Source organism: Lonchura striata, chromosome 2 (genome assembly GCF_046129695.1).
Source record: "Lonchura striata isolate bLonStr1 chromosome 2, bLonStr1.mat, whole genome shotgun sequence".
In the NCBI taxonomy this organism is placed as follows: domain Eukaryota; kingdom Metazoa; phylum Chordata; class Aves; order Passeriformes; family Estrildidae; genus Lonchura; species Lonchura striata.
The window spans coordinates 44,378,549-44,391,427 of NC_134604.1; the positions used below are offsets into that span (position 1 = coordinate 44,378,549).

General features: G+C 41.3%; 1 protein-coding gene across 1 annotated transcript; it reads left to right on the forward strand.

The window, feature by feature from the left end:
• The first annotated feature begins 3,006 nt into the window (after positions 1-3,006).
• Positions 3,007-12,520, forward strand: RAB39A (RAB39A, member RAS oncogene family). Its single transcript, XM_021529408.3, has 2 exons — positions 3,007-3,329; positions 9,371-12,520. The coding sequence occupies exons 1-2, from the start codon at positions 3,007-3,009 to the stop codon at positions 9,795-9,797; spliced, it is 750 nt and encodes a 249-aa protein (XP_021385083.2). The 3' UTR covers positions 9,798-12,520.
• The last annotated feature ends 359 nt before the right edge of the window (positions 12,521-12,879 follow it).

Genomic DNA, 12,879 nt, shown 5'->3' on the forward strand with positions numbered 1-12,879 from the left:
GAATTTTTATATTGAAACATCTTAGATTTGCAGCTTAATGTAGTCATAATGGTGATAATGGAGAAGATCTGAAAGTTTAGGGTTGTTTGGTTCTTTTTTTTTTTTTTTTTTTTCCTCAAATTTATGTTTGATTCACCCTCCCTGGGAAGAGCAGATTGAAGCTGCCAATGCACAAGTGATAGGAACTGTCTGAAGGAAAGTCAGGTTTGTGTTGCTGCTTTAACCACTCTGAGCGAACCATCCCAGCTCCTCAAAACAGCAGTTTCTGGTTGCTTGTTCTGACTGCTGGTCTGAGACCTTTGTGAGACCTGCATGCTGTCAGGGCCTCTGTACTCACCAGGAAATGAACAAGAACTGAATGACTTGGACATAAAATTCACCCACTGTGTTCTCTTCAAAGCAGACAATACAAATGCAGGTTCTTTAGGTAGCATTGATCATATGACTCTCAAAAGATCACAAATTAAGATAAAAGTTTTTGCTTTAGATATTTATATGCCACAGCCTATCTACAATGACAAGCTTAGCTAGACAGACCAGACTCTAAAAGCCTGATAATATTTGGAGACATATTTAGCTCAATGCCCTGGGCAAATTGACTTTGCTCACCTGTTAGGAATGAAATGAGCTGTGCAGCTGATTAGTGTGGAGTTCTTCCAGTCCAGATGTACAAAGGACAGTAATCTGCTGTGTATCTGATCCAGGTATTATACAATGAAAACAGTCCACTTGAAATTTTTCAGTATTCACATTTGAGAAGTATCAGAACTACTGATATAATGTACCTTGAACCTCTGTTTCACATGTGAATACTTCTTCTATATAAGTGCCACTTTTGTTCAGAACACTTAGGAAAGATTCCCAGGAATCACCTGTAATCATGTCCCATGAGGAACTGCAAGAAATTTACTGATTTCAGCCTTATGAGGGTTCATTTATCATTATCATTATTAACACAGTTTTATTTTAATTGCTACTTAAAGGAGCAACTAGTCAAGTACAAGCTATTTTCAGTTTGTTTTAAGAAGAGCTGGTAAAAGTACAAGGGATAAAAGTACAGGAGTCAAATGAGAACACACTCAGAGATACCTGCAGACACAGAATCACTATGTCCCAGGGACTGACTGGACAGCCTGAAAAGATCCCTGGAGAGAAGAGGTTCTTGGAGCAGGTCACATCTTGCAGCTTCAGCTTAGCATGCACAGCAAGATAAATCCCTCTGGCAGCTCCTGGATGTGCCTTTTACAGTTTCTAAATTGCCAGGCCACATCTTTGCTGAAAGGTTCTGGGGTCATCTGGATCTGTTCCCCAGGGCCAGCCACCCATTCATATCCCAGACAAATGCAATTTGGGGCTGGGAGACATCATCTCCTGAGCAGCGCATGCAACCCTTCTTGCAAGTTCACCCTGTCCTTAGTTTCACTCATCCACTCTGTGGAGCTGCAAGATCTACCCAGGCCTACAAGGGAAATCTGCCTGTCTCACAGTGGTGAACAAGTAACGCATCACAGTAACAATGCCAGCCTCGAGCAATGAGAATACTCATCACAACAAATTGCCCCAAAGACTTACAAAAGTAATGTGGTTTCAGATATGCCTCTAACCAGCCACAGGTACTTAGGGGTTTAGCTGCATTTGTGCCCAACATAGACAGAGGAAAAGAGGCTGTGTGAAAAATAATGTCATCCATCTCCTCTCCCTGTCCTTTTCACTGTCAAAGTGCCTATTCATATCAGTGTCCACTTGCTGCTGATCTTCTGCCAACAACAACCTACTTCCCAGCTGTCCCAGCCTACTCAGCTGGGTTTTCAGGCTCACTGCCCATGGCTCACTCACCCCAGCCCAAACTACAGAAGAAGCTTATGCAATTCTGTTTACCAGAAGTCCAACTATTTCTTTTTATTTGGCTCTAATGCCCATACCAGCCATCTGAGGACTGTTAGTGTTTGTTATCCCATGTGGTTCTGAGACTTAAAAGAAATCTGAGGAATCTATTGCTCAGCAGATTTATCATAACATGATAGTCAGCTGAAGATCCCAGGAGGGCAAAGAAATTTCTCTGATGCAGGAATCTCTTCTGACACAATTCTTCTATTACTTTGGGTAAAGGCACTTCCACCAAGGCTAAATACAAGCAGTTTGTTCCACTGGGAAATGAAGAGCGTATCTCCCTGTCATTTCCAGTATTATGTCCTTTCTCTAGGCAGTTTGTATGGTTCTCTCTGGGGATAAATAGATTGCTAACTCTTCTTTTCCCTTCTGCCACTTTCCCAGCACATCATTACAATCTGGCACTTGTTCCTCTCTATCTGTTGGCCTGCCCAGCTCCCACCCCATCAGACACCTTCCTTTCCAGGTCCGTGCCCCTTTTTCACCTGCCGATCTGTTTCCTCCACACCTCGCCCAGTATTTCCTTTCTGCTCCCAATTTCTTTGCAGAAGTCATGCTTTAACAATCTCTCTCCCACGATTTTCCATGCCGGCCTGGCGCCCTGCCCCAGCATCCCCCTTCTCCCGGCCCAGCCACGAACTTGTTGCCCGCGGGGGCAGCTGGACGCTGGGCACGGGCTGTAGCCCCAAGGCAGCGCTCCCTCGGCGCTCGGCGCGGCGGAGGAGGGCCCGTCCGGCCGCGCACATGACGGCGCGGTGGGAGGGCGGCCCCGGCGGGCGGCTCGGCCGCGCCACCGCCCAGCGGGCGGCAGAGGCGGCCCCGGCGCGCACCGGCGGCAAGGCCGGGGCGGCGGCAGCGGCGGCAGCAGCCGGGGCAGCGGGGGCGCGGAGCCGCGGCCGGAGCGGGGCAGCGCGGTGCTGAAGGGACAGCGCCCGCCCCGCCCCGCCCCGCCCGGGCAGCCGGCGGGGACCACGGCGCGGAGCCCCGGGAGCGGGGCGGGGGAACCCGGCTCCCGGCCCCCGCCCGGAGCGGAGAGCGGAGCGGCTCCGTCCTGCCCCCGCGGGAGCGGCGCCCCGGGCCCCGCGCAGCGCCCGCCGCCGCCCGCCCGCCGCGCCGATGCCGGGCGTGGGGGCGATCGGGGCGCGGTGCAGGCACCGGCCGCGCAGGAGCCCCGGGAAAAGCCCCAAGGCAGAGCCGGGCCAGGCCGGGGCCGCCATGGACGCGGCGATTTGGATCTACCAGTTCCGGCTGATCGTGCTGGGCGACTCCACCGTGGGCAAGTCCTGCCTCTTGCACCGCTTCACCGAGGGCCGCTTCCCGGGGCCGCTGCACTCCGACCCCACCGTGGGAGTGGACTTCTTCTCCCGGCTGGTAGAGATCGAGCCCGGCAAGAGGGTCAAGCTACAGCTCTGGGACACGGCGGGGCAGGAGCGGTTCAGGTACAGGACCTGGGATCTAACCCACACCCCCTCCCGCCCTCTCCCCAAATCCGCCGTCCTCCGGGCACGCCCTGCTTTCCCCCGGCCCTGTACCCTCCTCATCTGACACATCCCCAGCCCCAAGGACTTTGCCTTTCCCCTCTGCAAAATTTCCCTGCGCCCATTTGGTTGCTGTGCCCCAAACAGTTTTCCACCTCTTTGCCCACCAGTGGTCCTAGCCCTGTGGCCCACCATCCTTCTTGCCCCAGTGTCCACGAGTTCCTTCCCAGGAGTTGCTTTCACCACCCTTTCCTTTCAGGCACACCAAGGAACAGCTACCCTTCTCCTCTCAGCTCTCACTGTAGGGTAACAAGTGCCCTTATCCTGTTTCTTCTTCCCTCCTTCATCTTTCCCCTGAAGTCCTGGATCGAACATAGCAATCCCTCCTCCACGTTTTTTTCTTTCATTGCTGCAAGAGGCCTCTGCCTAACTCTGCATTTCTTACTTTGTCATCACCTCTGAACTCATCCTCCCCTGCAGTAATTTGCTTTGCAATTAACTCTCCCATGCAATTTGGAGACCAGGCCACCTCCCAGCTCTTCTGCCTTCCAGCACAGCAACACTGCACCAGTGCAGCCATGGCACTGTGGAAGCCACTGGGCAACCAGCTACAGTCCCTTATTTCAGTGTTTTGTCTGCCTTCTGCACCTGCTGTGCACTCATGTTGGCCAGGAGTCTTCACTACTACTGCTACCATTTATAATGTAGCTAAGCTAGCTCAAATGCTGCACTGAGTATTAAATACTCTCCTTTCTCCCATCTGTTACAAACAGTAGCAAAACTACCCTCTTTTCCTCCCCCAGAAAAGTCTCAGTCATTTCCCAGTTTACAAGTTGATACTGTCACTCACTCACTCTTGTGTCTCTGTTGTATCTGTAGTGCTTGCCACTTCAGGCAAGTTGTGCATGGATTTTAGTTTGGACTTGGGGTTCAATAGCTATGAATTCATGGCATCAGCAAGCACATAGCCCATCTCTGTGTACTTCACCCACACACCTGTTGTTACTGGAATGCTAGGAGGAGGATTAAAATGGGCCCCTTCACTGGCCAGAATCAATTCCTCTAAACTCACTGTTTTCTCTTGCAACGGTGGTGCTGATGCCCACACCCAGCTGAAGAGGTGGGATTGCACTGTTTTACTGGGGAACACCTTTTTTTTTTCTTTATAATAATCATTAGAGTGAAACAACAAACAACTTTCCTAGGCTTGCATGAGTCACAACTTGAGATGTATTTTTGCCGATAGGCTTCTGAAGGGTTAGCAAAGAAATTAACAGTGTTAATGTAAAGCTCTTAGCATTTTTCACCCTCTGTGCATTCCAGACAGAATGTAGAATACTTGTAAATAAGCGACTAAGAGTGTACAATCTCTTTCTTTTGAATTTGCTGACAAATGACCAGGACGGCCAATGACAAGACATTCGACTTAAAGAAATGCTAGTGTACAGAACTCTGCATACATTTAAAATCAAATTATCAAAATCTTTTAACCCCGAAATGCTCAGGGAATATACACTGATGAGTCATGCAGTCAGCTGCTCTTAGATTTGCCTCTTTGTTTTTTCTAATACTCAGAAGATACAACCTGAAGAAAGTAGTTATAAATCTTTGCATTTGTTTTTCTGCTGAGACTTTCTTGTCAGTTGATGCACTAAATATAATAGTGTTTATTGTACAGTCTGTTTTATGTTTAGTCAAATAAATGATAAATATTTTACTACCTTACACCACAGGTTACAATGTTGCATTCTGTTCTCTGCTAATGGAGAGCACTACAGATCACAAGTGAAGATGATCTTAGGGAAGAGCTAATTCCTCCAAGAAGTTATCTAATACTGGGGAACACCAAGCAGTTTGCAGTTCTCATTTCCAGTTCTGCTCTGGCTCACTTGCAAAATCCCTCGCTTGGGATTTCAGAGGAGGTAAAACCTGTCTTTAAAGCTCCCTGGGGAGTTCTCTGCATGCAGGGAAAACTACTGGCTGCATAATAACACCTTTCTTTTGGTCCTAGGCATTAGGGACACTCCCAGGGGGAAAGGAAGATGTGACACACCTGCCATCACACTCTCTTGAAAGATGTCATGTACTTCCTCTTCCTTGGAGGAATTATTTGGGGAAAATTCTTACATGTCTCTAGCTCACTGATGATTCTGTATTTGAACTGGATTTCATATATTGACTTAGAAATCATCTTTAACATGCCCTGAAATAGCTATTGAATATATTTATTTTGACATCAATCAGGCATCACTAAGCAGAATCTTTCATTGTCTGAGGTGCCACATGGACAATAACAAGACAATCAGTAACACCTTTAACATCTTACTCTAACATCTTAGAACAAGAACCTACAGACCGGCTTAATATATACGCAGGTCATTAATGCAGATTAACGTAAATAAAGGGCACAACCTCAGTTTCTTTCTATCTTCAGATCAGTCATTTAGAGCAATCTACTACTTTGCCTGTGTTTTACATCATCTACTTTGCTATGGCTTTTTTGTTTGTTTAATTTTCCTGTATTTAAATCCAATAATATATTTAAATAATGAAACCACCAGTGCCATAAAATGATCATGGTGCTAAGACTGAGAATTCATTTCAGTAGGGGCAAAATATTGTGGGGGTGCTTCCATTAATGCACTTTTTAGTAGACCAGGATATTAAACACATTCTGTTTCTTGCACATCTTGAAAATAAAATACTATCCTATTCTTTTTCGGTAAGCAATATGTATTTTCAAAATTATTACATTACAATGTAATCTTTAGTCATAGTATAAAAATAACTCTTCAAAATTAGATAAAGCTTTTAGTGAAAGTTTGGTTCATCTGTTAAAGATCAGCAAGATCACAATGAAAAAGAAACACTGTGCCTGATTTAAAGCCTCCCTAAAGCCACAGTCTGATGTGATTATACAGAGAATCATAGAATATCCTGAGTTGGAAGGGACCCACAAGGACCATCAAAGTCCAACTCCTGACCCTGCACAGGATGACTCCAAGAATCACACCATATGCCAGAGAACATAGTCCTATTGCTTCTTAAACTCTGCAACCACTCTCTGGGTGAAGAACCTTTTCCTGATAGCCAACTTAAACCTCCCCTGACACAGGTTCAGGCCATTCCCTCAGGTCCTGGCCACCACAGAGAAGAGATCAGTGCTTGCCCCTCCTCTTCCCCTTACAAGGAAGCTGCAGACTGCAATGACGTCTCCCCTTCGTCTCCTCCATGCTGAACACATCCAGTGATTTCAGCCACTCCTCCTATGGTTTCCCCTCAAGGCCCTTCATAATCTTTGTTGCCCTTCTTTGGACACTCTCTAGTTTAATGTCTTTTTTATATGGTGGCCCCCAGCACTGGAGGTGAGGCCACCCCAAAGCAGAGCAGAGCAGGACAATCCCCTCCCTTGCCCAGCTGGCCATGCTGTGCCTGATGTCCCCCAGGACAGGGCTGGCCCTTCTGGTTGCCACGGCACTGCTGGCTTATGAAGTAAAAGCACAGGTACAAGTTGTGTGGGGAAGTGGTGGCATCACCATCCCTGGAGTTATTTAAACGATATGTAGGTGTGTCAATTTAAGGAAGTGGTAGCGTGGTGGACTGTGCAGTGCTGAGTTAACAGTCAATGATCTTAAAGATTTTTCCCCAACCTAAAAGATTCTGTGGTTCTATAATCCTTTTCTCAGATTTTAGGAAGCCACATAACATGATATTGTATGTATCAATGTTTCTTTAAATTTTTTGTATTGCTTTTTTTCTTGAGTTGCTGTTTTCTAAAGACTCTCTGTTATACAATTTTTTTTTGGTAATAAGAAAACTAGTTTCAAATTATACATACGAGAAGTGCAGAAAAAATGACTGTTGCCTCTCCAACATATTCACCCAGTTTTTGTGATGTACAGCACAAAGTTACAGGATACTTTTTAGTCATCTCCATTAAAAGCAATACATACACATAATTCAATATAATGGCTTAGAGCATCAGCTACTGTAAATTAGTACGTCTCTGCAGAAGGGTCTTGCAAGAGATGAGGGTACTGACTGCTGTACATAAACATCCAAAAACACACAGAGGGATGTGTTTCAGTACTTCATAGATACGTGATCTTTTTATATAGAAATACTTCACAGATGATGCATTGCATTTTCAATACTAACCTACTTTCTTTCCTGGCTAATGCATTTCTTTTTTTTCAAGGTTTGGGGTGGGGGCAGGGTTGTTTGGGGCTTTTGTTTTTGGTTTTTTTAAATGAAAGTAGCTTGCATTAGCTTTCACTTCTCCATATCAAATCCTATTTTTGTCATCCACATTTGCTCTTACTAGAACTACTTGAATTATTTTTCTGCCTTCATTTGTGTTTGCAGACACTCTAGAGGGAAAAAAAAGGGTTAAGAAAACCAGAAACAGATCCTTATGGTACCTGTATTCAATACTTCACAAAATGTGATACCTCTCACTTATGTTCTTAAACAATTTTATGAAATAGTGTGCCATTTTTCATATCCAGCCCTTTTGAATTAATCTGAGGTTAAGATCCTGTTGTCTTCACATTCAGAGGGACACTGCATAGACTCTGTTTCTGGGAATGTAGAAAAGACCTTTTTAAGCATTAGGAGAAACAGTCCCTCCCTCTTATCTAAATAAAACAATTTCAAATGCTGTTTGCCGTCACTAAATGACTTTGGATATGCCAAGAAATCTAAGTCTTCTTTATCTGTGCATTTACCTATCTGTAATAGGACGATTGCTGCTAATCATACCTCTGTGTTCAAATTGTCATCAAAACTCTATGAAATGTGATTAACTAAGAATTGGAGGGAGTTACTGCTATAAAAAGTTGTGCTATTGTGCACAGTTCATCCTGCTTCCAAAAGATTTGAGGTTTTGGCATCAGCATGCTCTTCATAATCACGAGATAAAATGGAATTAATTCTTAGATTTGGTTATGATTTCAAATAATGACTGTTTAGAGATTGTGCTTCTCATTTCATTTGGAGAATACTTATATATACACTAGTTATATATTTATGCCAGCAACAAGTGCTTGTTCCTTGGTAGGCTTTCACTTCCTTTAAAATGTCTCTTCTCACCTTCTCCATTGTCTCCTATTGCTCATGATTAGAGACTTAAAATAATGGTTTAGTTCCTATATCTTTCACTTTTTCTCTCTACAGTCTAATTTTTTTCTTTATTCTAGAGCACATTAATATTTTTTTTCAACCAGAAGAAGAGTTTCCTACTTCCAAATTCCTTTCAGTGAATGTTCTGGAGCTTAGAGGGCTTAAAACTAGAAAATAACTCTTGCCAGCCCTCATGCCAAAAAATTGTAAATTTATAAAATATAAAGAGCTTTTGAACCTCTGTATGAGGAGGATATTGGAGGTAGGTGTGTCCCTTGACTGTAATAAGTTTGCGTTTGCCTAGTTCACTCAAAAGTTTTGGGTAGTTTTATTCAGGGAGTTTCCTTTCTCTGCCTGCTACCTGTTGACTTCTGTAAGCACCAAGAGTTATGATTAGCTATATAATCATTATTTTAAAGAATGTTTCTGCAAGGAATGCAAAAGGAGATGCTTGAACATTGACAAGTTTGGGCTCCAGGTTTCTTGACATATGTGTGCATACTTCAGTCTGAAGTAATTGATTATAACAAAGTGAAGTGCATGTTTCTATGAAGCTGAAGGACTCAGACTTTACACCAAAAGTATATATCTTTTCTTTTGTGAACATGTCCCACAGTTGCTAATAAAGACCACTTTACAAAATAATTCAGCATTCAATATTTGCCCTAGAGGTGTTGGGTTCACGAATGTTGAGAAAGTGAATTTTGAATGTAGGAAATAAAGTAGTAGTCTAGTAGATTAAATTAATACATTTCAATCAGCTTTAAAAAAGGAAAGTTATTTAATAAAACTTATAAAAGATAAAAACATACTGCCATATGGAAAAGTAATTACTTTATTAATAAAGTGAAAATGCATTTTTTTTTATTTCTCCTTTATAGATCAATAACACGCTCTTATTATCGCAATTCTGTGGGTGGCCTTCTAGTATTTGACATCACAAATCGACGATCTTTTGAACATGTGAAGGACTGGCTGGAAGAAGCAAAAATGCATGTGCAGCCCTTTCAGATTGTGTTCCTGTTAGTAGGACACAAATGTGACTTAGTGTCACAGCGTGAGGTTACAAGAGAAGAAGCTGAAAAACTGTCATCGGACTGTGGTATGAAATATATAGAAACTTCAGCAAAAGATGCCACAAATGTTGAAGAGTCCTTTACAATTCTTACACGAGATATCTATGAACTTGTAAAAAATGGAGAAATCTCAATACAAGATGGATGGGAAGGTGTCAAAAGTGGCTTTGTTCCAAATGTTGTACATTCATCAGAAGAAGCTGTAAAGCCCAGGAGACAGTGCATCTGCTGAGTTTGTAGCATGCCAAAGAGCCCATGGGGTGTTTAGTAGATGATGCCAATCTAAATGACAGAAAAATAATTTTGAAACAATATTAGATCACGGCATAGCTGAATCATAGAATGGTAATTTGGTTTTGTATCCTTCTGTCTAGGTTATAATCCATCACTTTAAGTGCTTTTTTTCCTTTACAGAGTACAAGAACTTTGTGTGGTCTTCAGGCAAATAAATTATATATTGCTAAAGGGAAACATAGTTCTATAGCAATGACACTGAGAAAGTGCAATAATCATCATGACAACATCTTTGCTTGGGCCTTGTATTTTGAATACTGTTTAAAATCAAGTCTTGTTAGATGAGGATCAGATGAGTTCATTACTTTTGTTCATCCTGCTTTAGGTTTGGACAAGAAAATGTTATACCTTATACTTTTTTAATGTGATTCTTTACTCAAGTGCAGGGTTGCTAATGACCATTAAAGTTAGAATGCTGTAGAATTTGATAATAAAGTTAACTCTAAGGAAAACAAACTGAAAGATTGCTCCAATAGCAACCATTTTTGATATGACAATGAGTACAAGCCTTACTAAAGAAAGTTTTAGAAAAGATGATTTATTTGTAAACAAAAATGGGGAATAGAAACAATGAAATTTATTATTACATATTTTCTGAATTGTCAAAGAAACTAAACATAACATCATGTATGATCCAGCTGTTATTTGACTTGTGTACAAAACAGCTTTCCCAATCACTGGAGTTATATTTCAGTGGCCAGATCCTCAGCTGGGTAATTATCAACATCACACTGATATCTACAGAATTACCTTAATTTACACAAAGAAATTCCATATTAGCTTTAAAAAATAAACCTACTTCTAACTAGAAATAAAAAAAAGTTAGAAAGTGCTGCAACCCATGGGAACCCAGGCCTTAAATTTGAATAGAGCAAAGAGAGTTTTATTCTTAGCCAGCAAATGTTAAACTGTTGTTTAAAAATTGAAGGTTTTAAACTAAAACTGTTACACATAGAGCATTTGGAGAGGAAATATTTTCTAAAATAATGCTTATCTACAGAGAGCAAAGTAAGAGAACTCCTATTCTAAGAAAGAAATCCATAATAGCTTTTAATAACAGCAACAGGAGAAATCCGTGATCATGTAGCATTTTACTGAGCTTGGAGTCATCTTCCTTCTCCTCTGAATATAACACACACTAGCTTTATGCAAACTAGGTCTAGCACGTAAATACCAAATAAATCTATTTCTATTTTATTGTAGTAGTATAAAAGATTACTTGATTGCCAGAGTTAATAAGCATCTACAATTTATCTGTCATAATCATAGCCACCAAACATCAAGCCAGTTATCTGCATATAAAAGTGTGTTATCATGCACAATTCTCCTTTTTGAAGATCAGGCAACAAGTCTATCTAATCTAATTTTCTTCTTCAGCAAGCATATGATTGGTTTTACCTCAAGTTATTTTTACATTCTTTTACAATCTTTTTCAAATATTTTGTAGTATGGAGACAGGTTGTATGGTAGCAGTTACTTTATACATTTAGGGCAACTAAAATCATTGACTTCAAAGGGAGCTAGAAGATTAAGTTTTTCTAAAGCCTGTGTCTTACTTGCACTGAGGCAAAATTACACTATAATGGAAGGATACAGAGGCCTTAATATAAACAGGAATCAGCCTTAATTCTTTAGCAAATAGAACAGATAATTCTAGTCTCAGCATGCCAGAGAGTAATTGCTGTGAACCTGATTCTCTATTAAACTACATGTATTGACACCAAATCATCTTTGTTTGTAGGGTATTTTAAGCCCTCTTTACAAAGTAAACATGACTACAGATGCCAAAAAGTAGTGCAGAATCAGGCTGTGAGCATTTAACACTGATTTATGATATGAGGATTATGTTGTGCTCCTCAGAAGACATTTTTGTTATTTAATTAATAATTTAATTTAATAAATCAGTGACCGGGGAGCCAACAGACCCAAAGTTCACCACTGGTTCACTGTGCTTTTCTGAGCATTTGTGGGTTTTGTACCTCACCTGTATCTCAAATATAGAGATGATTGTTCTTCCTCAAATACACAAAAACTGCTGAGACCAAATCAGACTATACGATCTTCAGTCCTGGACTCTATCCTCTGTGCACTATGTGGTTTTGAGTGTTCAGCAACATGGGATGTAGACACTGGTTTCTTCTGACATACCCAAATAATAATAACAAAACAAAAAAAAAAAAATAAAACAGCCTTATTAGTGCCAGGTATTGCTGTGAATCTACATCTCATTGCATATTTCATTATTTTTAGATTAAAATCTTGTATCTCAAATTTTTCTTCCTGAATACTCTGGAGCCAATGAACTTTTCATTCTGTATGAAAAAAAAAATGGGTTATATATGGGGGAAAGGACTAGGAGAAGTGGGGAGTGGAGGGGAGGGATGCACAGAGAAACAATCATCAGAACAGAGCCTTAATCTCTGTTGTCAATGTTGTACCTGTGGTGTCATGTTTATTACACTGGGAATAGAGCTTTTAACCAGATTCAACTGTGTAAGGAACTGGTATTGGCCGTGCAACTAGAAGAGAAGTTCACTACATTTTAAAGTACCGTGCACATAGTTGTCTTATTTGTAATTCCTAAAAATGTAGATTAACATGTACTTTCAAACATTGTCTGTCTTTATGATATATTAAACCACTGCTGTTATCTTCTCACTACACAGTTGCAGTTGATAGAAATGGCTGATAAACATATAATTTGTGAAAATGCATTATTTTCTTTTCAGATGTTTTGCAAGATGATATCTAAGTAACAGCTTGAATAAGGTTTAGAATGGGTGATAGTTCAGTGCACATATATTCTTTTCCCCGCAAGGAAGCATGAATATTGACAACAGAACTAATTTCCCAGAAATTACAGAAATCAGATAAATCTTACATGGTAGCCAAATTAAAAAATGTAACATTTTTAATAAGAAAGCACAAACTTTGCAAATTAAGATTTGGTCAATCCCAGTTAGGAAATGAAAAATGTTAATAAACCCTGACAAAGGCTTTATTTAGATTCATAGGCCTGG

Excerpts from the sequence above, each read along its gene's own strand:
- RAB39A (XM_021529408.3), top strand. The coding sequence starts at position 3,007 with ATGCCGGGCGTGGGGGCGATCGGGGCGCGGTGCAGGCACCGGCCGCGC. Across the intron at positions 3,330-9,370 it reads GCGGGGCAGGAGCGGTTCAG|ATCAATAACACGCTCTTATT; the intron begins GTACAGGACCTG and ends TCTCCTTTATAG.